Here is a 27,978-nt window from a genome sequence, read left to right on the forward strand (position 1 = left end):
GCGTAATCTTCAGCTGCAAGCATTTTTCCATGGGATTCAGAGGAGAAAGCACACTTCCACGAACGATATATCATCGAAGAGATATGTGAAAAACACCTTGAGGCTTGATTCTAAACGACGTTTTCCATGTTCCAGTCGATATTATGGAGTTAATTTGGAAAAAAGTTAGGTGTTTTGATGACTGAATTTTCGTTTTTTTTTGGTAGCCAAACGTGATGTACAAAACAGAGCGATTTCTCCTACACAAATAATCTTTTAAGGAAAAACTGAACATTTGCTATCTAACTGAGAGTCTCCTCATTGAAAACATCCGATGTTCTTCAAAGGTAAATGATTTTATTTGAATGCTTTTCTTGTTTTTGTGAAAATGTTGCCCGCTCAATGCTACGCTAAATGCTATGCTAGCTATCAATACTGTTACACAAATGCTTGTTTTGCTATGGTTGAAAAGCATATTTTGAAAATCTGAGATGACAGTGTTGTTAACAAAAGGCTAAGCTTGAGAGCTAGCATATTTATTTAATTTCATTTGCGATTTTCATGAATAGTTAACGTTGCGTTATGGTAATGAGCTAGACGCTGTATTCACGATCCCAGATCCGGGATGGCTAGTCTCAAGTTAAGAGATGAAGGTCAGTCAGCCAAGAACTTTGAACGTTTATTCAAGTACAGTCACAAAAACCATCTAGCTCTATGTTGAAACTGGCTCTCATGAGGATCGCCACAGCAAAGAAAGACCCAGCGTTACCTCTGCTGCAGAGGATAAGTTCATTAGAGTTAACTGCACCTCAGATTGCAGCACAAATAAATGCTTCACAGAGTTCAAGACACGTCTCAACATCAACTGTTCAGAGGAGACTGCGTGAATCAGGCGTTCATGGTTAAACTGCTGCAAAGACACCATTACTAAAGGACACCAATAATAAGGAGAGACTTGCTTGGGCCAAGAAACGAGAGCAATGGGCATTAGACCGGTGGTAATCTGTCATTTGGTCTTGTCATGACTGTCCTGATCAGGTCAGGTTACAGGAGACCACAACCCTACAGATTATCTCTCAACCCCAACAGAGGAGGAGAGATCTAGGGGTCTGAAGATGTGGGGCTTTTATGACCCCTCACGCCCATGGTAAATCTTAGGCCACAGACAACATTCCTGTGTGTTCTCAATATGGAGAACCAACCTCAGAATATTAAACATGCAATAAAGGGACATTGGAACAATGGTTTCCATCAGTCACAATGGTGGTCATGACGATAGAGGGAATATGAAAATGTATGTCATTTTTGTTTTGTTATTAAAGGTTTATTTATGAAGTTATTACGAAAACAATGTAACGTTAAACGAGTTTTCATAGTATATGTTTGATGTTTATACATTGTACGTTGTGTGGAAAATGTCCAAATCAAAGAGAATGTTTTGGTAAAGATGAAATGTGAAGTTAGTTGTCTAAAATTGGATTTGAGTCAAATCTAGACCTTGCCTTTTAACTTGGTACGCCCAGAGAATTGCCCTAAAGGCGGTAATGCCCACTTCTGACCCGAGGGTATAAAACCTGTGAGTGAAGAATTAACAGATCTGACTAAGTGACCCAAGCTGCTGCCGAGGTCTAAAAAGTAAACGAACCCAAAACGCAACACAAGTTTGAAGACAAATAATTATTTTTCTACCCAAGCTATCGATGAGTAGCTGTGTCTAAGCGGGTGAATTCAAGTCGGACCACCTTGCCTCCAAGGATTCCCCACGTGGACCGTTCAGGCTGCTCAATGACGCACAATGACGCACAATGATATCTATGACGCACAGTGTAGATATCTACACTGCTTCATACCTACGCTGTGAGCTCTGAGCTACATAGCTGTCTGTCCACAGAAGACACCTTCCAGAGCAAGGGTGAGGGAACAGACCCCTAAGCCAAAAGGACCCTGACATCGTGAGGACAACCAGAGAGTTGCGCCGGAGTGCGTCATTGTGCGTCATTGAGCAGCCTGAACGGTCCACGCGGGGAATCCACGGAGATCTTCCACACTTAATTACATCATTGTATTCTGACCCATAAGAGTGGCAGTTTGGGGCAAGGCTAGGGTTATAATAAGCATAACTGACAAATTCACCCAAATGTATATTTCTCTCGTCTACATTCTCTTTTTCTCTCTTTTAAATCCCCATTTTGGGTAACACACGCCATAGTGTGTTGGCCCGTTATACTAAGTTCTAATCAATAGCCTAGAATGTGTTTTTGTGTATGAGTATCTTTTATCATAATTTTTGCTTTCTAGTAAATAAATACTCAACTAAGATTGGTGTGGTACGAACTCATTGGTGAGACCCGGGTCCGTGCAGATTCCGGGATTATGCGACTTTCAGAATGAGACTGTAGAGGTAACTGATTAATTAGCGGCTGTTGTAAAATCCATATTCTGATATTCTTTGAGTTACTTTGGCAAATAGAAACTCAATAAAACTAATTTCCCCATGGTGCCCCAGGTTAATGAGTTAATAATTGCTTGAATCAGTTAATCAAGCAAATTAGAAACCTTTAATCATTCTATGAGCAACAGTTGTCACATTAACTAATACAACATCACGATAGTCTGATGGGTCCAAATGTGAGATTTTTGGTTCCAACCACCGTATGTTTGTGAGACGCAGAGTAGGTGAACGGATGATCTCGGTATGTGTGGTTTCCACCGTGAAGCATGGAGGAGGAGGTGTGATGGTGTGGAGGTGCTTTGCTGGTGACACTGTCAGTGATTTATTTAGAAATCAAGGCACACTTAACCAGCATGGCTACCACAGCATTCTGAAGCTATATGCCATCCCATCTGGTTTACGCTTCAACCCAATTGAGATGGTTTGGGATGAATTGGACCGCAGAGTGAAGGAAAAGCAGCCAACAAGTGCTCAGCATATGTGGGAACTCCTTCAAGACTGTTGGAAAAACCCTTTAATGAGTTGGTGTCTCCAAACTTTTGACTGATACTGTATATATATGTTTATTTATTTATTTTACACGTATTTCAACCTTTTTTGGGGTTAGGCATAAAACTACCTACATACTTCCATACATGTTTTACAACCGATACCGGTTACCTTCAGACGAGTCCCGTGACACTTGTGAACCGTTTTCATGAGAAGATCGATTTTTGGGATGTCTCATGGTCTGCCACCTTTCACCGCAGATGCGGAAGTGCGAAACTGGCGGATGCGGTTGATTGAGACGCATCCAATGCAAAACAACATATCTTTAGCTTAAACTGACTGATTTTGATGGGGATTTTTTTGTTATGTAATTTAGACTGATGCACCGGTGTGTCAATTGACTCTAGGGGTTAATGCCTAAACTTAAACGTAACCTTAAAAATGTGGAGTTAATCCCTAAACTTAACCTTAAACACTTCAAAATGTGTGACGATCGTCGTTGGTCGAATTAGACCAAGATGCAGCGTGGGGTAAGTTAATCATATTCTTTAATGATAACCACAAAAACAGGAAAGCGAGAACCACTACAGCCTTGTAGGGCTCAACAGCAACAATACAAGGACAAGATCCCACAACATAGGTGGGAAAAAAGGCTACCTAAGTATGATTCCCTATCAGACACGACGATAGACAGGTGCCTCTGATTGGGAACCACACTCGGCCAAACACAAAGAAATACAACACATAGAATGCCCACCCAAATCATACCTTGACCAAACCAAATAGAAACATAAAAAGGCTCTCTAAGGTCAGGGTATGACAAAATGTGCCTTTATCATTTTTTGGGGGGCAGATTTGAAACTGCAGTAAAAGTTCAGTAACTGCAGTAACCTGTGGTTTTTTGGACACAGTAATTGCAGAATAAACTGCATTCTTACTGCAGTTACACTGCAAAATTACTGCAGTAAAAAAAAAAGATTTTGGATGAGTATTTTCTGCATACTGCAGTTCTACTGCTGTTATACTGCTGTGTACTTCAGTTATACTGCATTCTGACTGCAATCTTTTTTCGTAAAGGTGACGATTGGAACAACTTCGGAATTTGACATTTGAAAACATGGATGAATGTCTAATTCTGATGTGAGACTGAGAGCTTCTAGGGATTAACAGTGAGATGATGCTTGTCTGCAGCCATGTCTGACTCTCTTTTAAAATCTTTAAAACCATGAGCTTCTCTCTCTATTTTTTACAAAGCAGACATGGTGCAATTCTTCCTTGTGTAATATTTAGCCCTTGAAGCTGTCTATTTTGAAAATAAGACATTTCATAGTCCCATTGTGTGGGAGCGTGTCACATTTTTTCATGCATCCTAATTTCCTTCCTCCCTCCCTCTCTAGTCTAGAGATTTCTGAATTGTCATAACACTTTATTACCATCAATTTGAAAATAAATATTGCATTCAGCAAACAATAATAACAGTGGCTCAAATTTCAATGTGGGTGGGGGGGACATGACCCACCCCCCATATTCTAAAATTGAATTTTTGTTTTATCATTGTGTTTTATCATTGCCCTGTTATTAAAAAAAAGTGGCTTCGGTGTGATTTAGGAACATGTGGAGGCCTCAGAGCAGTCAAGTAGACTGTTTGGCGGTTTCAACCAGGCTGGATTATTTAGGACCACACAGACACCACAGAGTGTTTGGACAGGCTGTATGAAGGCAAAGCTTCTGACCAGCACGGTGCTGCTGTCTGCTACTGCTGTCTATGTGAATACACTGTCTATGTGTTGCATTTTTTCCTCAAAGTTGTAAAAGCAAGCAGAGCAGAAACTGGTTGCACTTTATTTGACTGATCTAGCTGGCAAGGCAACTGCTGTTTGAGTATTTATTCCCAGTGCTGAACTAGTATTGTAACTGACGTGTAACGTTAGCTAATTGGTGTTTCTCAAAATGCATACTACCATACTACAAGCACGCAAATGAGTCCAAATCGAAGTATGTGAAATGGAGCACAGAGGGCACTTCTCAAATGCGTACTCCATTTTTACAGATTTTTAAGCATTTTTTCGATGCAAGCTTCAACAGACAGTATGCAAAGAATGCACACTTATGTATGCAGCATGCAACCATGTACAATTATGTAAATGATCTTAATCAATGGTGTCCATTATTTGAGCTGAAGCGAGAGAAAATAAACTCTGACTTCAGAATGAAATGTTGCCTATTCACATACGTTGCAAGGCTACAATATTTGATCTTAATTGTTGCATGGTTACCTGCCTACAATACCCACTGAAGTGTGTGTAGGTAATAAACCCATAGTAATTCAATAATACTAACTGGCTAGGTACTACTTATAGCTAATTCCCTACTTTTCACACAGACACAGTATAAACAGTTCTACAGACTACACTGTCATGGTGCCCAGTGAGTACACAGCATAATATTGATGATGATGGATGGATACAGGTTTGTTTGAATGCCCAGTCATGTTCATATAATCTCAGACATAAATTACTGCAGTTTAAGACCGTCCATAGAACATCCTATATGCCAGTGAAACTGAATATCATGCACCCAGAAATGTAATTCCAGTGCTGTAAGTGTAAAACACTGACAAATATGTTTCATGCTTGAGTTTTGGGGTCAATTATTTTCCGGAGCTAGCCAGCTGAAGAGTTCCATCAGCCACTCCTGGGCTACAATCACCTATCCGGACCTGTTTTACTGCCAATGCGGAGCATTGCCCGAGGGAGTTATCCAACTGGCCCCTCGGTTGTGACGTTACCTGAATGCCCATCTACGGCCAGCTAATCGTTAGCTGTCTTATCGGCTGCTATCTGAATAGGTCTATTCGGATAATCTTTCTTGGGTCACTATAACTATATCTATTTTGCCAATTGGATTGATCCCCTCTACCACACGGAACCCCACTAATCTACCGATGGAAATGCACGAGGTGGCTAAAAACAAACCTCAATCCTATGCTAGCTTGCTACCGATGGCACGGATAGCTGTCTGAATCGCCGTGACCCCAACCAACCTCACTACTCACTGGACCCTTATGATCACTCGACTAAGCCTGCCTCTCCTTAATGTCAATATGCCTTGTCCATTGCTGTTCTGGTTAGTGTTTATTGGCTTATTTCACTGTAGAGCCTCTAGCCCTTCTCACTATACCTTATCCAACCTTTCAGTTCCACCACCCACACATGCGATGACATCACCTGGTTTCAATCCTGTTTCTAGAGACAATATCTCTCTCATCATCACTCAATACCTTTACCTCCACTGTATTCACATCCTACCATACCTTTGTCTGTACATTATACCTTGACGCTATTTTATCGCCCCGAGAACCCTCCTTTAACTCTGTGTTCCAGACGTTCTAGACGACCAATTCTCATAGTTTTTAGCCTTATCCTACACCTCCTCTGTTCCTCTGGTGGTGTAGAGGTGAATCCAGGTCCTGCAGTGCCTGGCTCCACTCCTATTCCCCAGGCACTCTAATTTGATGACTTCTGTAACCGTAATAGCCTTGGTTTCATACATGTTAACATTAGAACCCTCCTCCCTAAGTTTGTTTTATTCACTGCTTTAGCACACTCTGCCAACCCGGATGTTCTAGCCCTGTCTGAATCCTGGCTTAGGAAGACCACCAAAAATTCTGAAATGTTCATCCTTAACTACAACATTTTCAGATAAGATAGAATGGCCAAAGGGGGTGGTGTTGCAATCTACTGCAAAGATAGCCTGCAGAGTTCTGTCCTACTATCCAGATCTGTACCCAAACAATTTGAACTTCTACTTTTAAAAATCCACCTCTCTAAAAACAAGTCTCTCACCGTTGCCACCTGCTATAGACCACCCTCTGATTGCCCCCCATCTATCTTCAGAGCTCGTGCTGCTAGGTGACCTAAACTGGAACATTATTAACACCCCAGCCATCCTACAATATAAGATTGATGCCCTCAATCTCACACAAATTATCAATGAACCTACCAGGTACCACCCAAAGCCGTAAACACGGGCACCCTCATAGATATCATCCTAACCAACTTGCCCTCTAAATACACCTCTGCTGTTTTCAACCAAGATCTCAGCGATCACTGCCTTATTGCCTGCATCCGTAATGGGTCAGCGGTCAAACGACCTCCACTCATCACTGTCAAACGCTCCCTGAAACACTTCAGCGAGCAAGCCTTTCTAATCGCCTTGGTCCTGGAAGGATATTGATCTCATTCCGTCAGTAGAGGATGCCTGGTTATTTTTTGTATCATGCCCCATTCAAGAAATTTAGAACCAGGAACAGATATAGCCCTTGGTTCTCTCCAGACCCGACTGCCCTTAACCAAAACAAAAACATCCTATGGCGTTCTGCATTAGCATTGAACAGCCCCCGTGATATGCAACTTTTTAGGGAAGCTAGAAACCAATATACACAGGCAGTTAGAAAAGCAAAGGCTAGCTTTTTCAAGCAAAAATGTGCTTCCTGCAACACAAACTGTAATGTCCATGGAGAATAAGAACACCTCCTCCCAGCTGCCCACTGCACTGATGATAGAACACTGTCACCAATGATAAATCCATTATAATTGAGAAGCATCTTTCTACAGCTGGCCATGCTTTCCACCTGGCTACCCCTACCCCGGTCAACAGCACTGCACCCCCCACAGCAACTCGCCCAAGCAGTCCCCATTTCTCCTTCTCCCAAATCCAGTCAGCTGATGTTCTGAAAGAGCTGCAAAATCTTGGCCCCTACAAATCAGCCGGGCTAGACAATCTGGACCCTTTCTTTTCTAAAATGATCTGCCGAAATTGTTGCCACCCCTATTACTAGCCTGTTCAAGAAATTTAGAACCAGGAACAGATATAGCCCTTGGTTCTCTCCAGACCCGACTGCCCTTAACCAAAACAAAAACATCCTATGGCGTTCTGCATTAGCATTGAACAGCCCCCGTGATATGCAACTTTTTAGGGAAGCTAGAAACCAATATACACAGGCAGTTAGAAAAGCAAAGGCTAGCTTTTTCAAGCAAAAATGTGCTTCCTGCAACACAAACTGTAATGTCCATGGAGAATAAGAACACCTCCTCCCAGCTGCCCACTGCACTGATGATAGAACACTGTCACCAATGATAAATCCATTATAATTGAGAAGCATCTTTCTACAGCTGGCCATGCTTTCCACCTGGCTACCCCTACCCCGGTCAACAGCACTGCACCCCCCACAGCAACTCGCCCAAGCAGTCCCCATTTCTCCTTCTCCCAAATCCAGTCAGCTGATGTTCTGAAAGAGCTGCAAAATCTTGGCCCCTACAAATCAGCCGGGCTAGACAATCTGGACCCTTTCTTTTCTAAAATGATCTGCCGAAATTGTTGCCACCCCTATTACTAGCCTGTTCAATCTCTCTTTCGTGTCGTCTGAGATTCCCAAAGATTGGAAAGCAGCTGCGGTCAGCCCCCTCTTCAAAGGGGGTACACTCTTGATCCAAACTGCTACAGACCTATGTCTATCCTACCCTGCTTTTCTAAGGTCTTTGAAAGCCAAGTCAACAAAGAGATTACCGACCATTTCGAATCTCACCGTACCTTCTCCGCTATGCAATCTGGTTTCAGAGCTAGTCATGGGTGCACCTCAGCCACGCTCAAGGTCCTAAACAATATCTTAAGAAGCAATACTGTACAGCCATATTCATTGACCTGGCCAAGGATTCGACTCTGTCAATCACCACATCCTCATCGGCAGACTCGACAGCCTTGGTTTCTCAAATAATTGCCTCGCCTGGTTCGCCAACTACTTCTCTGATAGAGTTCAGTGTATCAAATCGGAGGGTCTGTTGTCCGGGCCTCTGGCAGTCTCTATGGGGGTGCCACAGGGTTCAATTCTAGGACCAACTCTCTTCTCTGTGTACATCAATGATGTCGCTCTTGCTGCTGGTGAGTCTCTGATCTACCTCTACGCAGACGACACCATTCTATATACTTCTGGCCTTTCTTTGGACACTGTGTTAACAACCCTCCAGATGAGCTTCAATGCCATACAACTCTCGTGGCCTCCAATTGCTCTGAAATACAAGTAAAACTAAATGCATGCTCTTCAACCTATTGCTGCCTTTACCTGCCCGCCTGTTCAACATCACTACTCTGGACGGCTCTGACTTAGAATATGTGGACAACTACAAATACCTAGGTGTCTGGTTACACTGTAAACTCTCCTTCCAGACTCACATCAAACATCTCGAATCCTAAGTTAAATCTAGAATTGGCTTCCTATTTTGCAACAAAGCATCCTTCACTCATGCTGCCAAACATGCCCTTGTAAAACTGACCATCCTACCAATCCTCGACTTCGGCAATGTCATTTACAAAATAGCCTCCAATTCCATACGCAATAAATTGGATGCAGTCTATCACAGTGCCATCTGTTTTGTCACCAAAGCCCCATATACTACCCACCACTGTGACCTGTACGCTCTCGTTGGCTGGCCCTCGCTTCATACTCGTTGCCAAACCCACTGGCTCCAGGTCATCTACAAGACCCTTCTAGGTAAAGTCCCCACTTATCTCAACTCGCTGGTCACCATAGCAGCACCCACCTGTAGCATGCGCTCCAGCAGGTATATGTCTCTGGTCACCCCCAAAACCAATTCTTCCTTTGGCCGCCTCTCCTTCCAGTGCTCTGCTGCCAATGCTGGAACGAACTACAAAAATCTCTGAAACTAGAAACACTTATCTCCCCCACTAGCTTTAAGCACCAGCTGTCAGAGCAGCTCACAGATTACTGCACCTGTACATAGCCCATCTATAATTTAGCCCAAACAATTACCTCTTTCCCTACTGTATTTATTTATTTATTTTGCTCCTTTGCACCTCATTATTTCTATCTCTACTTTGCACATTCTTCCACAGCAAATCAACCATTCCAGTGTTTTACTTGCTATATTGTATTTACTTTGCCACCATGTCCTTTTTTGCCGTTACCTCCCTTATCTCACCTCACTTGCTCACATTGTATATAGAGTTATTTTTCTACTGTATTATTGACTGTATGCTTGTTTTACTCCATGTGTTGTTGTATGTGTTGAACTGCTTGGCTTTATCTTGGCCAGTTGTAAATGAGATCTTGTTCTCAACTTGCCTACCTGGTTAAATAAAGGTGAAAAAAATAATAATTTAGATTTAGATTAACTACAGACAATGATTTTGAGATACAATACTATTTATTCTAAATTAAATGAAACATGTGCTTATGAAAATCATCACTGGCACCCAGATTGGTATTAATGGTAAGATACGTTCACTCCAAATGGAAAAGGTTGCCGACCACTGGAGTAGCCTATTACCGACAACGTCAGGAGAATAATGGCAGTGTCGTGACGTGACTACATTAATGTGAAGACTGCTATTCATCAAATAATTACCTCCTATGTTTAGTTATTACCCGATTAAATCAATCATGTAACAATTAACTCATTAGGAATCTGGGGCACAACGGAAAACGTTTTTTTAATGAGTTAACATTTCCCAAATGAACACAAAAATGAAAATTCTAGATCATCATTGTCTGCGTGTACTGTTAATTGAGCTCACCAACAAGTTAAACTGGTTGGTTGGCAAATTGCTGCATGAGTCCATCTATTTAACCCAGATTCTTACACCCTTATTGGAACCATTTATACTTGACCTAGTATTATTTCTATTGTGTCAGTGAATTCATTATTAGAGCTCCATTATCAGAAATGGCTCTCAGTGTGAGGAATTCCTAATAAATCATGCTCGCGCTCTAGGCTCTAGGCGACAATAATAAAATAAATCTGAGAAATTATTTAATATAATCTTATCTTGGATTAATGCATGGTTGCTATCAGGGATAGTGGTACCAGGAACCTCCTTGGGTTAATCTGCTGTCTGTCCGGGCGTAATATCCAATTATAGTGGCTCTCCTTCTCTACATCACTCCTTTATCAACTATCAGCATTCCTATGCTACACTTGAGATGTATAGTTCTACTTCAATTTCAATTTCTCTTCCGTTCTCCCTCATTGACACAGCAAAATAGAGGAAGGAGAGTGGAATAGATATAGAGAGCAGGAATGCCATTTAGATTCCTGTAATCATTCTTCTCTAGTCCCGTAATGGTCTACCTCACGCTGTGGCAATCAAAGGGGGGATTGTGTGTGAGCACACTGGGTTATGTTAAGTGATGTACATTTTTAGATATGCCTCCAAAAGAACATGGCCATTCCATACTGACTCTGGAAATGGAGTGCTAAAAAGAAAACATCTGTGCCTACCTGTACTTAACTATTTGCATAGTCCAAACATATTTTTATGGTATGCCTAAACAAGCAATATGATCCATCTAATCAATATAGATTAATGCTGATACAGTAATAGGTTATATGTTTTTAAATGTCTTTGTTTATTTTGCAGTATTGTAAGAGGTCCTCCCAGCCACATGAGGGAGCTGTTTGCAAGTCCAGCTTTTCCCAGTGCAACGCCACTCCTACCGACGACTCCAGAGGTCCAGACACAGGAAAACATTACAGGTATGATGTTCACACATAGATCTCAGTGGTCTGAATGATGCATACTTCTTTGTGGAACAACATCGTACAAGGACAAAAATCATAGTGATTATCCTAATAATGTGCTATGAGGATTGGTTCTATGCCCCTTACAGTAATTCACAGAGACGCAGAGAAGAGAGAAATCAAATTAACCACATTACAGTGCAGCCGGAGATAATTGTGGATTTATTGTATGTTTTAATGAATGATAGTAATTAAATTGTAGATAAACATTTTAATGCGCATATCTGTAACCGGGATGAACATGCCAGCGAAGGGTCAGAGATCTGACTCCAACTACATTAAATGTTCTTTATGAGCCAACTGCTGTATTTACATTGAGTAAATTGCCACATTGCGGAATGATGCGCTAATGGAATGATCTGTTGTGTCCTAAATCATTATACGACATTAGCTTACTGGAAGACCACATGTAGGCAAAAGATGTATAACTGCGTAGACTTACATTATTCAAAATCCCATATGATTCAAATGTCAGCGCTAGCCATATATAAAGCTCTGGGAACAGCTAGTCCTTAGCATTACAATGAAGTCCAATCACAGTCAAGCTGATCTCTCTCATTCAAAGGCCCGATATCCATCATTAACTGCTCAGTGGTATTTCCTGCTATCCTCTGCTTTCGTATTCCATTTGTATTCAGTGAGCTGCATGCGAGCCGGGACCCAAGGAATTATATTGACTTTACATGACTTCAGGACTAGGAAAACCGCACTCACTCATAACGCATTGTGAATTTCGCCAGCACACCAACCTGCCTGCATAATTACAAGGTCATTATGGTGGCTCTAGAGATCTACCTTTCCTTGTCAGTGTGTGTGTGTGTGTGTGTGTGTGTGTGTGTGTGTGTGTGTGTGTGTGTGTGTGTGTGTGTGTGTGTGTGTGTGTGTGTGTGTGTGTCTGTGTGCGCGCCTTAGCCTTCCATGCATGTCTGTTGGGATTACAGATAAACAAATCATTTTATGTCTGTTTGGCTTAATCCACACCCGCCTGTTTTTTACATTTTAAGATCCGACAACAATTTGATTCCCATTTTTTTTCAGTGGCTGGATTGTATATTGTTTGCTTACAGTCCTCGACCTTGCCATAAGTGGACTTTAAAGGATCATCTCAGTTTGTATGATTGGAATTGTGTCGGCTTAGGGGGCATTTGGATACAGTTTTCAGCAAATGGAAGTGAAGATATGTTTCCAAAACAGCTTGAAACTTGACAAGCTCTTTAGTGGATTTTGTGTCTAGGAACTATTTGTGCATCGCATTGTTCTATCCTCACTCCTTTGGCAGCTGGTTAGTTGCAAGGCTTATCTGGAATTAAATGACATGTGTTTTAATTGTCTATAAGCATTTTATGTGCATTAGAGATAAACTACCAATAAAAATATGATCTGGGACAGAGAGAAGTCTTCAAAGTCCTCACTGCACATGATAAATTAATCACTTCACACCCCAAACTTCAATCATGTCAAAACACAGCAGAATCCCAAAAACCCACACTGCAGCAGGAAACAGGAAATATTAGCAGAGGGACACAAAAGTTGTGTGACAAGGGAAACTCTAGTTTAATTGACTGGAGAAATGGCATGATTCCTTTTATCCCTGATGGATTGACAATCGCCACACTTGTCCAATAATATGTCTTTAGTAGTTTATGTTCTTCCTCTGAATAGGATGGGCATTCTAGCTGTGTGTTGCCTTGTGGCAGTTTTGATGTGAATTTTCAGTTGTTCATTTTCTGGACGAGGGAACTCCTGGTGTTAAATCTTCTCATCCACAGCCATGTGATGGCTCACAATAGAGATAGTAACATAACCATGGTAGGCTACAGTTAATGTGGTGTATCATACAGAATACCTTTAAGTGACAAAAATCACTTTTGATCCCTGTCCCTGTGTTTGATTTTAGAAGCAGCTCCCTGTCTCATAGTCCAGACCAGATAAGTAAAGCCACCCATTGGTCAGTACCTCGTAAAACTCCGCCCATACCCAGAGGAAGACGAAATCCAATTGGAGGATCCAAACATTCTGGCCCCGCCTACCAACACCTCCAGGAATTGGAGTCCTCTGAGAGGGAAGTTGAATTGTTGAAAGGGTAAGTTAAGCTGTTGGTTTATCAGATACATTTAGTAATGACTACATGTCAATTGTCATTCAATTTAGCAGTAATAGTGGAAATGTGTACATCATGTCCTTCACCTTGAATACTACTTCTGCAACCATGACTTAACTCAGAATTCATTTGTTTGTAAATTTTGCCTGCCAAGCAAAACATATTAAACAATGTGTTTTTTGACAGAGCAACATATCACAGCAAAATGGATTACACACCTAGCCACAGACTCCAAGAGTTTAGGTACATTCAGATTGTTTCCGTTCGCTGCAGTGGTGTCGGAGTCATTATTTTGTAGCATAGAGAAAGCACTGCTGTGGCTGTTTTGGAGAGGAGGAATGGTGCATAATGGGCCCAGCCTATACCAGGCTCTTATCCCTGGCTGTGCGGCCCTTATGTTTGCCTCCGTCATCACACCTCCGACAGCTTTCATCTCTGATTTATGGATCCACCTGTACTCTTTAAACAAGAGTCCCTTTCTCCAAATCCCACAGGGCGACGGCTGCTTTCTCTCCTTCACTTGCTCTAGCTCTCTCTCGCTCTCTCTCTCTTTTTGTCAATCTTTCTCTCTCTCTCTCTGTCTGCCTCTCTCTCTCTCTCTCTCTCTCTCTCTCTCTCTCCTTCCTGTTTCCTTTCTCGCTCTCTCCTCCTCAAGTCCCTTCCCTCTCCATTTAATTCTCTCCTTTTCAAGTCACCCTCTCTCTCTCTCTTACTCCCATATTATCTCTCACTCTCTCTCTCTGTCTCTCTCAATTTCTCTTTCTCTCCTCGCCGCGTCATTCTAAAAAAAGCCCCAGAATGTGGAACGCTGTTGCCTCGGCACCGACAAAGCTTTAGATTTCATTTCAAGGGGAGAAATTTCAGAGGCAGCTTGTTTTAAGAACTGAATAAAGGAGGGGACCCTCTGCACACAAGTTTTTTGCTCCTTCTCTTTGTTTTTCAATGTGCTAAGCAACGATACAAATAAGGTTGTGTTATGATCGGCAGTAAAATGTTATTAGCTCAAAAGGAGTGTTTGGCCTGTCGGCTGTGGATTGTCTTTTCAATGACAGTCATGCGCTGCCATTCTTCTCTCTTAGTTTGTCAGTGCCTTACAGAGAGGAGGGATTCAGTGGGCAGCTCTACAGCGAGACCTTGACACCAGGCATGACTCACTAAAACAGACAGGCTCTGGGGGTGTTCCATCTGAGCAGGAACTTCTAAATAGAGGGCAATGCTTTAGAAATGTGGATAAGGTTGGTCACATGTTACAGGGACTGTTACAGTCAACTAATTGGTTGATATTGTAAGTATGTCTTGTGCTCGGTGACCAGACCACTGTCAAGTGCTTGTAGAATAAGCAATTACAGGGGAACTGCCTAACTCTGCTGACATACCAGGTGCTAGACATGGGCTCCAGCTGACCCGAAGGCAGAAGCACATGATTAGGTGGAAAGACTGACCTATTTCCAGATTACAGACAACTAGCGCAGAGAGATAGAGAATCCCCATTCAAGTGCAAGCTTGAGTTGCCATGGAGACTCTGCGGTAAAGGGAGACAGGTGAGAGCACAATGATAGAGAGAGAGAGAGAGAGGAGGAATGTATAAACTACATGTTTTGCATACAATAGTCAAACAAACCAGTAAGAAGTGCTATCCCTCTTCTTCCATGCCTGTCAGAAAACCTGCCGTTATCTCTCCAAAATGACTTGCATGGACACAGAACTCCACTTGTGTTCTATTGTTACTAGTATTTTTAGATAAACCTGTCAGGTTTCTCAGGGCTTTCTCTGAATCCCCCAGTTGAAGAATTCAGAGGCAAAGTTGAAATATGCAAATACCTGTCTGTCATTGCAGTGAAGTGTTGCAGACAGAGCGTAGAGATACTTCAGCATAAATCAGATATCAAAGTACCTGCCTTAGCTGTAACTTGGCTCCTTTCTACAAGGTCATTATCACTGTAATTGATTCCTCTGACAAGGTCACTTAAACAGTATAAGGGAGCGTTGATGATCGACCTTGGCTGTTCTGCCCCCGTCAGACTGGGTCGTAAGTCCCTCACCCTCCACGGGCCTACACATCACTGGTCAATATCATTCTAATACACTATTCTGTCTATCTTTAATGGTCTTCTAATTATTTAGGGAATTTTAATTTACTCAGGATATTACTCCTGAATGAACAGGCCAATAGTCTGTCCCAGAATTTTCTGGAACGCTCCTGTCTGACAGCTGCAATAGCTTGTTCATTCATCAGTTCAATTTGGAAAATCATCACTACTATCCCAGGCTCTACTATCCCAAGCACTTTGTCATTTGCATTCATAAACCATAATTAAACACTACAGTATTATCTACATAGCCATAAAACCCATATAGATATCTCTTTAAATCCATATAGATCATAATACAAAGTGGAATCCTAATATTCCAGGTGTCACGTTCTGACCTTAGTTCTTTTATTATGTCTTTGTTTCAGTATGGTCAGGGTGTGAGTTGGGTGGGTTGTCTATGTTCGTTTTTCTATCATTTGGGATTTCTGTGTTCGGCTTAGTATGGTTCTCAATCAGAGGCAGCTGTCAATCGTTGTCCCTGATTGAGAATCATACTTAAGTAGCCTGGTTTCACTTTTGAGTTGTGGGTGTTTATTTTCCGTGTTAGTGTCTGTGCCACACGGGACTGTTTCGGTTTGATTTATTCACGTTTATTGATTTGTTCAGTGTTCGTTATTCATTAAAAAACATGAACACTTACCACGCTGCATTTTGGTCCTCTGATCCTTCATACTACTCCTCTTCGTCAGAAGAAAACCCTTACACCAGGGCGCTCTTGAAAAATAGATTTTAATCTCAATGAGCCCTTCCTGGTTAAATAAAGGTAAAAAAATAAGAAATTAACCATAAAAAAAACATCTTATGTACCTTAAACCATACTGTACTGTATATCTGACCCAGGAAGCTAGGGTAGAAATGTATAGAAACATATTATATTCTTATTTACAAAAAAAATTGAAACATCCTAAAAAAAAGAGGTAAAGGTATCCAACAAGCTTGATGTAATCATTGCGTGCTAGGGATATGGGACCAAACACTAAACATTTGACTACTTTAATACACATATACACTATTTGTCCCAATAGTTTTGGTCCCCTAAAATGGGGGGACTATGTAGAAAAAGTGCTATAGTTTCTATAGTTTCTAAACAGTTCACCCGATATACAGATTACTGCACCTGTACATAGCCCACCTATCATTTAGCCCAAACAACTACCTCTTTCCCAACTGTATTTAATTTTAATTTATTTATTTATTTTGCTCCTTTGCACCCCATTATTTTTTATTTCTACTTTGCACATTCTTCCATTGCAAAACTACCATTCCAGTATTTTACTTGCTATATTGTATTTACTTTGCCATCATGGCCTTTTTTGCCTTTACCTCCCTTCTCACCTCATTTGCTCACATTGTATATAGACTTGTTTATACTGCATTATTGACTGTATGTTTGTTTTTACTCCATGTGTAACTCTGTGTCGTTTTATCTGTCGAACTGCTTTGCTTTATCTTGGCCAGGTCGCAATTGTAAATGAGAACTTGTTCTCAACTTGCCTACCTGGTTAAATAAAGGTAAATAAATAATAAATAAATAAATATGGATGAGAATACCCTCAAATTAAAGCTGACAGTCTGCACTTTAACCTCTTTGTCATTATAATTTCAAATCCAAAATACAGGAGTACAGAGCCAAAACAACAAACATGTGTCACTGTTCAAATAGTTTTGGAGCTCACTGTATATTCACACTCTGTTGGGTGCATGGATGATATACAGTAATTTGAGGAGATGGGTAACTAAATTCTAATCTTATCAACGCCCATTGTGGACATTGCCCATGTGTCGTCAATGGGCCACGTGGTACATTCTGGGTGATTCTGGGACAAGGAGTGAATGGGAGTCAAGTGGGCGCTAGCTCAAAAACCCAACATGAGCATTTGAATTTATTATGGATCCCCATTAGCCAAGGCAGCAGCTACTCTTCTTGGGCTCCAGCAAAATTAAGGTAGTTTTACAATTTTAAAAACATTACAATACATTCACAACAGATTTCATAACTCATTAAGTGTGTGCCCTCAGGCCCCTACTCTACTACCACATATCGACAACACACAATCCATAGCTGTGTTCGAATACTCATAATAACCACACTAACCGTACTATTTGTGACGTGATTTGTGTATATAGTATGCTTATTGGTCATAGTATAGATATGCCAAAAGTTCCTGGATGTAGTACTAAATTGGCCAAAACACGTAGTATACAAGCAGTGTACACTATTTCTGTGCTTTTAGGGACCATAATGCAATTCTTCAGAAAATGGGGGAACGTCACAACGTTTTCAGATTTGAAGAAAATGGCGGAAAATATGCAGCCGAAGTCTGACGAGAGCTGACACAAATTCATTGCTTTAACTAATTATGACAAATGTTTAAAAAATGCTGAGCAATTTAATAAAGTCATGACTTTTCAAATAAGTTACTGACAATTTGTTAGTTACGCTATCCTTACGAACCGCATAGCATTACATCAGTATGTACCGGTATGTTAGCTAGTTACCTAACGTTAGTTGGATACTAATACATCGAACTTGCCAGGCAGATATTACCTATCTGCTATCTAACTACCTACCCAACGTTTATTCACTTGATTATTCACATAATTCTTATAAATGTGGTAAAGTCGTTGTTTGTTTCAATGGACATGGTTAATTCTGACTTTCTACTCTGATTTCAGAGCACTCTCGTCTGAGTGTGCCAGAGGGCAGAATAATTGAGGAATTTACTAACGCTCAACACCCGTTGAATATGGCCGGTGGCCATATTCAAATAAATAAATAAATTGTTGCCAGCAGCACAGTTACAGTCACCAAGACTCTGGATAACATAAAAACAGCCTAACCAGCTCTGCAAGGGCGAGAAAAATGGTCAGAGTGGGGTGTTCTCTCATTTGTGTCTGGATGTTGCTCGCCAGCATTAGCCAGTTAGCTTGGATGCTTGGCTGCCGTTGAATGATCGGATCGGCCAGAGCATCTAGTGAGCACTCTGAATGGTCCGAGAGCGGATTTATTAACACCCAGAGCGCACTTTGGCACTCCAGATTGAATTTACGAACACACCCGAAATCGTAAAATGTCTAACGAGTAATTTGTTATGCTAACAAGCTAGCAAGAGGTTGCATAGTAACAGCATCAACTTCCGGTAGACAGGCGAAGCGCTAGTATGCTCAACTGAAATGATAACGTTAGTTTACAGTATACTGAAATGACATAATACTATATAGTATGTAGTATATACTCATGTTGGTATGGGTATTTGTACCCGCATGTATACGTGTGTGTATAGTGCGTATGCTGTCACGTGTTTGTAAGCATGTGTCTGTGCCTGTTTGTGTTGCTTCCCAGTCCCCTCTGTTCCATAAGGTGTATTTCAATCTGTTTTGTAAATCTAATTTTACTGCTAGCATTAGTTACTTGATGTGGAATAGAGTTCCATGTAGTCATGGCTCTATGTAGTACTGTGCGCCTCCCATAGTCTGTCCTGGATTTGGGCACTGTGAAGAGACCTCTGGTGGCATGTCTTGTGGGGTATGCATGGGTGTCTGAGCTGTGTGCCAGTACTGTAGTTCAAACAGACAGCTCAGTGAATGAAGTCAATCTCTCCTCCATTTTGAGCCAGGAGAGATTGACATGTATATTATGAATGTTAGCTCTCTGTGTACATCTAAGGGCCAGCGGTGCTGCGCTGTTCTGAGAAAATTGCAATTTTCCTAAGTTCCTCTTTGTGGCAACTGACCACACGACTGAAAAGTTGTCCAGGTGCGACAAAACTAGGGCCTATAGGACCTGCCTTGTTGATAGTGCTGTTAAGAAGGAAGAGTAGCGCTTTGTTATGGAAAGACTTCTATCCATCTTAGATAGTGTTGTATCAATATGTTTTGACCATGACAGTTTTACAATCCAGGGTTACTCCAATCAGTTTAGTCTCCTCAACTTGCTCAATTTCCACATTATTCCTTACAATATTTAGTTGAGATGTAGGGTTTAGTGAATGATTTGTCCAAATACAATGCCTTTAGTTTTTGAAAAATGTAGGACTAACTTATTCCTTGCCATCCATTCTGAAAGAAACTGCAGCTCTTTGTTAACCTTTTCACATGTGAGTTCCAAATAAACTCAGCAAAAAAGGAAATGTCCTCTCACTGTCAAGTTCCCAGACATTTCTGGGGGGAATGGGGAATGTCTTCCCTGTAACGCACAGCATTGAGATTGCCTGCAAGGACAACAGTCTCAGTCCAATGTGGCTGTTTTTCAGAGTCAGTAGAAAGGCCTCTTTAGTGTCCTAAGTTTTTATAACTGTGACCTTAATTGCCTACTGTCTGTAAGCTGTTAGTGTCTTAATGACCGTTCCACAGGTGCATGTTCATTACTTGTTTATGGTTCATTGAACATGGGAAGCATGGGAAACTTTCACGGAAGCATGGGCAACAGTGTTCAAACAACAATGCAGATTTAAGAAAAATAAATATGTAAAAAATAAAAGTAACAAATAATTAAAGAGCAGCAGTTAAATAACAACAACTAGGCTATATACAGAGGTTACTGGTACAGAGTCATTTTGTGGCGGAACCGGTTAGTCGAGGTAATTGAGGTAAAATGTACATGTAGGGACTATGCATAGATAATAAACAGAGAGCAGTAGCAGCAGTGTAAAAGGGGGGCGATGTAAATACTCTCTGTAGCCATTTGATTAAGTCTTCAGGAGTCTTATGGCTTGGGGATAGAAGCTGTTAAGAAGTCGTTTGGACCTAGACTTAGCGCTCTGGTACCGCTTGCCGTGCAGAGAGAACAGTCTATGACTAGGGTGGCTGGAGTCTTTGACTATGTTTAGGGCCTTTGACACCGCCGGTATAGAGGTCCTGGATGGCATGAAGCTTGTACCCAGTGATGTACTGGGCTGTATGCACTACCCTTTGTAGTGCCTTGCGGTCGGATGCCGAGCAGTTGCAAAACCAGGCAGTAATGTAACCACTCGTGATGCTCTCGATGGTGCAGCTCTATAACATTTTGAGGATCTGAGGACCCATGCCAAAAATGTTCAGTCTCCTGTTGGGGAATAGGCTTTGTCGTGCCCTCTTCATGACTGTCTTGGTGTGTTTGGAACATGATAGTTTGTTGGTGATGTTGACACCAAGGAACCTGAAGCTTTCAACCTGCTCCACTACAGCCAAATTGTTGAGAATGAGGGCATGCTCTGTCCTCCTTTTCCTGTAGTCCACAATCATCTCCATTGTCTTGATCAGGTTGAGGGAGATGTTATGATTAATAAGAACAACTTACAAGCAGTTGTTGTCAGAGATCCCCAGTTGGGTTAATGCCAAACTGAGCTAAATATAGATATTTTTAAAAGTAATGTAATGAATAAATTGGCTATTGAATCACGAATACTTATTACAAATAATGTGTTATAAATCATTTTGAAAGCTACAAACTGGTTCAGTCAGCCCACTTAACATCACGTGCATTCCATAGAGGTCAGCAACAAAGGTATTCTAATTGCTTCATGAAACATGGTCCCCTCATCTGACTCAATGAAATACAGAAATAAAGTGACAATTAGCTAATTTTGTCAGGCTGTAGTCTATAGCTTCATTTGCCATATTCAATCAGAAAAATGCACATTTATTTGCAAGCGTTAGCTACCTAGAAAGCTAGCTTGTAAAGTGGTTAATTAAAGTAGCCTAACCCTTTTTGCAATTATTCATTCTGTAAGATGTATTTAAGGCAGGGATGCATTCATCACTATACACAGTAGACTTCTGTGGCAGCTGGTGGGAAGAGCTATAGGAAGACAGGCTCATTGTAATGTCAAGAATGGAATAAATGGAACAGTATAAAACACAACAAACATATGGAAACCACATGTTTGCCGCTGTTCCAATTATCCCATTCCAGCCATTACAATGAGCCCATCCTCCTATGATGCTCCCCCCCCCTCCTGGTCTCCATCTGGCCCACCAGATGTTGGTTCCCTGGCACTGAACTGTAGGAACGGATTTCCTGTCAAATTGAAATATTGAATGATTACATCAACTACTTTGAAAAAGTGAATTGAAATGAATATCCCCTTTCCATGAAGTAGAATTCATTTAATGTCACTCATTCTATTGCACTGTATTCCAACTAAGCCTGAATTACCAGTTCATAACTGTAGGTTTCACTATGCACTAGCTAGTTGAAAAAGACAGACACAGTGATTGCTGCTTGTCTCTGTATTTGTGAAAGTTATGATGGTGCTAGAATCCATCAATTCTCTCTTTATGCATTGGCCATCCATATGTTATGGTTGGAGAAATGTGTTCATATTGTCGCTGTAGACAGCTCTGTAGCAGAATTTGTAGTTTTTTTATTTTTTACTTTTAAGACAGTGAAATGTGCACCCCAAACATTTGTGAATAATCACCATCAGTGGAAATAAAATAATATGCCAACGAACATTATTGGACTAGCCTTTTCAGAAACTTCAGTGCCCCTTGGCCTTGGGTAGCAGCAGCAGATCGTTTAACCTTTTTTATTTTTGCCAAATACATTTATTCAGAGTCTAAATGATTAATGTTAGCATGATTGCATCAACCAAACTAGTTATTGTTAGCTAGCTTGCTACAGTATCTAGCCAGAGATACTTGGAAAGGACGAGATAGGAATCCCAGTGGCAAATACATGAAGAAAAGTATAACACTCCACCTAGCTCAATGTCGACCAATTGCATTCACATTGTCATGCTGCATCACACGGTTGCTAAGCTAATCATCACGCAATCCTTTCAAAAGTCAGGATATGAGTCGAAAAACCTGCCTATTTTCCTCAACAGTACAAAATATCATGATTCAAAGCTATATTACAGAAAACAAATGAATCATCTCACATCTCGGGAAAAAACATGTAATGTTGTACTTGTTCACGTAATTCGAATCCCTTTCTAGTGAACGCGTGACATCCAATACCAGTAAGCATTAATGATTAGAAACATTGTTGAAAAATGGAAACCAAGCTATCTCTAGCCAGCTAGTTAGTTGCAATGGAGCCCGCTATGCTTGGAATAGCTAACGGACATTCCAGCGCAGTAGAAGCTGTGTGTATTTCTTTGGTTTTGGCCGAGTGTGGTTCCCAATCAGAGGCAGCTGTCTTTCGTTGTCTCTGATTGGGAATCATACTTGGGTAGCCTGTTTTCCCACCTATGTTGTGGGATCTTGTTTTTTGTTAGCTCTGTGAAGCCGGCAGAACGTGACGTTCGTGATTCCTTTTGGTTTTCTGTGTATTAAAGATCATGAACACTTACCACGCTGCACCTTGGTCTACTTCTTCAGTCATAGGTAGGGGAATGACTTTTGCTTCCCTCCAGGCATGAGGGGACAAACTTTCTTAAGGGCTTGTAAGTAAGCATTTCACTGTATTCGGCGCATGTGAAAACATTTTTGGGATAATAATTATATGTCTGCATAGCATTTTTGTGTTTATTTTGGCAGATTAACTCATGTTAATTTCTGAAGATTCACTCATGTTTTTGCTCCTTTTTTGTTCTTCTCAGGAACCTGTTCCATAAAGGTCCAGCATTCAAACAAAGATTCCTCCCTGGCCACCAGTGCATATTTCCTAACTATGTTTGCATATAATGACAATACATTCTGAAAACTATGCTGGCATTATTTTGTCCATTATTTAATAGTATTCATAGAAATATTTATATTTATCAATTGCACCACACAGGCTTCTATATTGAACCATTTTACGTTCAGTGAAGAAGCACCCCTAGGGTTCTGACCAAAGAACCCCATAAAATAGTTATATATAGAACTTTTAAGGTTTTCAGATGTGAAGCAAGTGATAGAACCTTTTTGGTTCTATATGGAACCTTTTTTTCTAAGAGTGTATACAAAGATAATGAGCTGGGAGCCATAGACTGTTCCTCGATTCAGACTGATATTTCAGAGAGGATGTGTTGCTCTATTGTGCGGTAGCTTATGCCACGTCACAAACAGAAAAAGAAGAGAGAGCAAAAGTCTATATTAGATATCCACAACACAATCACTTTGAAAGTGTTTTGTGAAGGCATGAACAAATGTCGATATTAATGGGATATTATTGATCGTTGATTACTTAATTAATAATCCTAGATACTCAGAGGTGTCAAACACATTCTTGCTGAGTTAAATATTCATGGTTGTTCCATTTACTAAAGTATCCCCATTTCATGTGTCAAATGAATAATGTAGTATCTGAACTCCCTCTTACCTCTCCCAACTAATAATCCAGTTCATACTTTGTGAGAGTTTGGCTAGATAAAGACATGAAAGAGAAATGTCAAGCTCATCTTTTTCTTTGTGTGCTCTTCATGCCTCTGAGATGGCAAGGTGAATTTTGTCTCCCTGAGTATCCTTGTTTTGTTTGGGCAGTTGCTTTAAAGGCTTGAGTTAAAATGAAACTCAAAGCAATTACCTTTTCTTGAAGTGAAATGAGTACACATGTGGGAATTGACAGCAATTGTAATTTCCGTCCGTCTGTCTGTCTCTATTGCCTCTCTTCCCTCCTTCAGGTACCAGATTGTGGGGGCTGGGAGCGACCCGCGACAGGATGCCTTTCTAAATATGCAACCACCCATGTTGATTGAGCGGTCATGGGAGAGCAGGGTGGAGGTGCGCTGCAGTCTTCTGGACCAGGGCCAGGACCATGATATCTCCACTTCGACCAGGAACCTCAGGTGCCCCAGACATCCCAGCCTCTCATCACCTCCTCCATTTCAGACCTGCTCCATCCCCATCATCCCTTCGGTCCAGGGCAACCAGGATGAGGTATCCTGTTTGCAAACGGCCACCACAGGCTCAGCCACCTGCAGCGCCACGCCCAGTATGGAAGTAGGAGGAGGATGCTCCCTCATCACACTGCACCACGCCTCCACCTCCTGCTCCTCCTCTACGGGGGGCCAGCAGCAGAATGAGATGGCCCTTATCCTGGAGGAGGCCCAGGAGAATCTCAGGGCTCTGGCCAACAGGAAGCAGGAAGAAAGCGGCAGCTTTTCCCCTTCACCGCCCAGAGAGACTGTGTGCTTCCTGACACTCAATGGTGGAGGAGTGAGGAGTGTGAGCCCTAATGGACCTATTGAGACCCAGTTACTGAGCCCTAGAGAACCCCACACAGACTCAACTCAGCCCTGCCAATGAGATTGTCTAAGCCCTAACGTCCTGTCTGGATCTACAGTAAAACCACCCTGGTGTCTTGAAATCCAGACTGCAGAGACCTCTTCATCAGAGGGATGAGATGAAACTCAATAGTGAAAAAATATAATTAAAAAAAACAATGTGCATACTGTATGGAAGAATGAACAGAGGGATGGTCTATGAAGTTATGAAGAGAGCAATTATGTACATGCATTTATTTAATGCTTCTTCTTCGACAAAATAAACCAAATAGTCTGTCATCTCCATGGTGACAGTTGAAGTCAGAAGTTTACATACACCTTAGTTTACATACACCTTAGCCAAATACATTTAAACTCAGTTTTTCACAATTCCTGACATTTAATTCTAGTAACAATTCCCTGTCTTAGGTCAGTTAGGATCACCACTTTATTTTAAGAATGTGAAATGTCAGATTAATAGTGGAGAGAATGATTTATTTTAGCTTATTTTTTTCATCACATTCCCAGTGGGTCAGAAGTTTACATACACTCAGTTAGTATTTGGTAACATTGCCTTTAAATGGTTTAACTTGGGTAAAACATTTAGGGTAGCCTTCCACAAGCTTCCCAAAATAAGCTGGGTGAATTTTGGCCCATTCCTCCTGATAGAGCTGGTGTAACTGAGTCCGGTTTGTAGGCCTCCTTGCTCACACACGCATTTTCAGTTCTGCCCACACATTTTCTAGAGGATTGGGGTCAGGGCTTTGTGATGGCCACTCCAATACCTTGACTTTGATGTCCTTAAGCCAGTTTGCCACAACTTTGTAAGTATGGTTGGGATCATTGTCCATTTGGAAGACCCATTTGCGACCAAGCTTTGTCTTGAGATGTTGCTTCAATATATCCACATACTTTTCCTGCCTCATGAAACCATCTATTTTGTGAAGTAGCAGCAAAGCACCCCCACAATATGATGCTGCCACCCCCATGCTTCACGGTTGGGATGGTGTTCTTCGGCTTGCAAGCCTCCCCCTTTTTCCTCCAAACATAACGATGGTCATTATGGCCAAACAGTTCTATTTTTGTTTCATCAGACCAGAGGACATTTCTTCAAAAGTACGATCGTTGTCCCCATGTGCAGTTGCAAACCATAGTCTGGCTTTTTTATGGAGGTTTTGGAGCATTGGCTTCTTCCTTGCTGAGCAGCTTTTCAGGTTGTCGATATAGGACTAGTTTTACTGTGGATATTAATACTTTTGTATCTGTTTCCTTCCGCATCATCACAAGGTCCTTTACTGTTCTAAGATTGATTGGCACTTTTCACAACAAAGTACATCCATCTCTAGGAGACAGAACGCATCTCCTTCCTGAGCGCTATGACGGCTGCGTGGTCCCATGGTGTTCGTACTTGCGTTCTATTGTTTGTACAGATGAACGTGGTAACTTCAGGCGTTTGGAAATTGCTCCCAATGATGAACCAGACTTGTAGAGGCTGATTTCTTTTGATTTTGCCATGATGTTAAGCAAAGAGGCACCGAGTTTGAAGGTAGGCCTTGAAATACATCCACAGGTATATCTTCAATTGACTCAAATGATGTCAATTAGCCTATCAGAATTTTCTAAAGCCATAACATTATTTTCTGCAATTGTCCAAGCTGTTTAAAGGCACAGTCAACTTAGTGTATGTAAACTTCTGACCCACTTGAATTATATGTTAAATAATTTGTCTGTAAAAGAATGTTGGAAAGATTACTTGTGTCATGCACAAAGTAGATGTCCTAACCGACTTGCCAAAACTATAGTTTGTTAACAAGATTAACAAGACATTTGTGGAGTGGTTGAAAATGAGTTTTAATGACTCCAATTTAAGTGTATGTAAACTTCTGACTTCAACTGTATATATACAGTACCAGTCAAAAGTTTGGACAATGGTTTTTCAAAGTTTTCTTTCAAAGGTTTTTCTATATTTTAATAATTTTCTACATTGTAGAAAAATACTGAATATATCAAAACTGTGAAATAACACATAGAATCATGTAATAACCATAAAATATATTTTATATTTGAGATTCTTCAAAGTAGCCACCCTTTGCCTTGATGACAGCTTTGCACACTCTTGGCATGCTCTCAATCGCCTTCACCTGGGATGCTTTTCCAACAGTCTTGAAGGAGTTCCCACATATGCTGAGCACTTGTTGGCTGTTTTTCCTTCACTCTGCAGTTCAATTCATCCCAAACTATCTCAATTGGGTTGAGGTTGTGTGATTGTGGATTCCAGGTCATCTGATGCATCACTCCGTCACTCTGCTTCTTGGTCAAATAGCCTTTACACAGCGTGGAGGTGTGTTGGGTCATTGTCCTGTTGAAAAACAATTGAGAGTCCCACTAAGCGCAAACCAGATGGGATGACGTATCGCTACAGAATGCTGTGTTAGCCATGCTGGTTAAGTGTGCCTTAAATTCAAAATAAATTACAGACCTTGTCACCAGCAAAGCACCCCCACACCATCCCACCTCCTTCTCCATGCTTCCTGGTGGGAATCACACATGTGGAGACATCCGTTCACCTACTCTGCGTCTCACAAAGACACAGCGGTTTGAACCAAAAATCTCAAATTTGGACTCATCAGACCAAAGAACAGATTTCCACCGGTCTGATATCCATTGTTCGTGTTTCTAGGCCAAAGCAAGTCTCTTATTATTATTGGTGTCCTTTAGTAGTGGTTTCTTTGTAGCAATTCAACAATGAAGGCCTGATTCACGCATTCTCCTCTGAACAGTTGATGTTGAGATGTGTCTGTTACTTGAACTCTGTGAAGCATTTATTTTGGCTGCAATTTATGAGGCTGTTAACTCTAATGAACTTATCCTCTGCAGCAGATGTATCTCTGGATCTTCCTTTCCTGTGGCGATCATCATGAGAGCCAGCTCCATCATAGCGCATGATGGTTTGTGCGACTGCACTTGAAGAAAATGTCTGCATTGACTGACATTCTTAAAGTAATGATGGACTATCGTTCCTCTTTGCTTATTTCAGCTGTTCTTGACATAATATGGACTTGGTCTTTTACCAAATAGGGCTATCTTCTGTATACCACCCCTACCTTGTCACAACAGAACTGATTGGCTCAAACTCATTAAGAAGGAAAGAAAT

At 41.2% G+C, this 27,978-nt stretch overlaps 1 protein-coding gene across 1 annotated transcript in view; it reads left to right on the forward strand.

Moving 5' to 3' along the window:
- Positions 1-25,221, forward strand: part of LOC109899126 (pro-neuregulin-3, membrane-bound isoform) — a 203,469-nt gene extending 178,248 nt beyond the window's left edge. The window contains exons 6-8 of the mRNA XM_031835625.1: positions 11,357-11,472; positions 13,415-13,600; positions 24,243-25,221. Of these exons, the coding sequence (XP_031691485.1) occupies positions 11,357-11,472; positions 13,415-13,600; positions 24,243-24,867 (927 nt within the window). The 3' untranslated portion in view covers positions 24,868-25,221. The remainder of the gene's footprint in view (positions 1-11,356; positions 11,473-13,414; positions 13,601-24,242) is intronic.
- Positions 25,222-27,978: the final 2,757 nt, after the last annotated feature.

The sequence above is a fragment of the Oncorhynchus kisutch genome, linkage group LG11 (assembly GCF_002021735.2).
Source record: "Oncorhynchus kisutch isolate 150728-3 linkage group LG11, Okis_V2, whole genome shotgun sequence".
Classification (NCBI taxonomy): domain Eukaryota; kingdom Metazoa; phylum Chordata; class Actinopteri; order Salmoniformes; family Salmonidae; genus Oncorhynchus; species Oncorhynchus kisutch.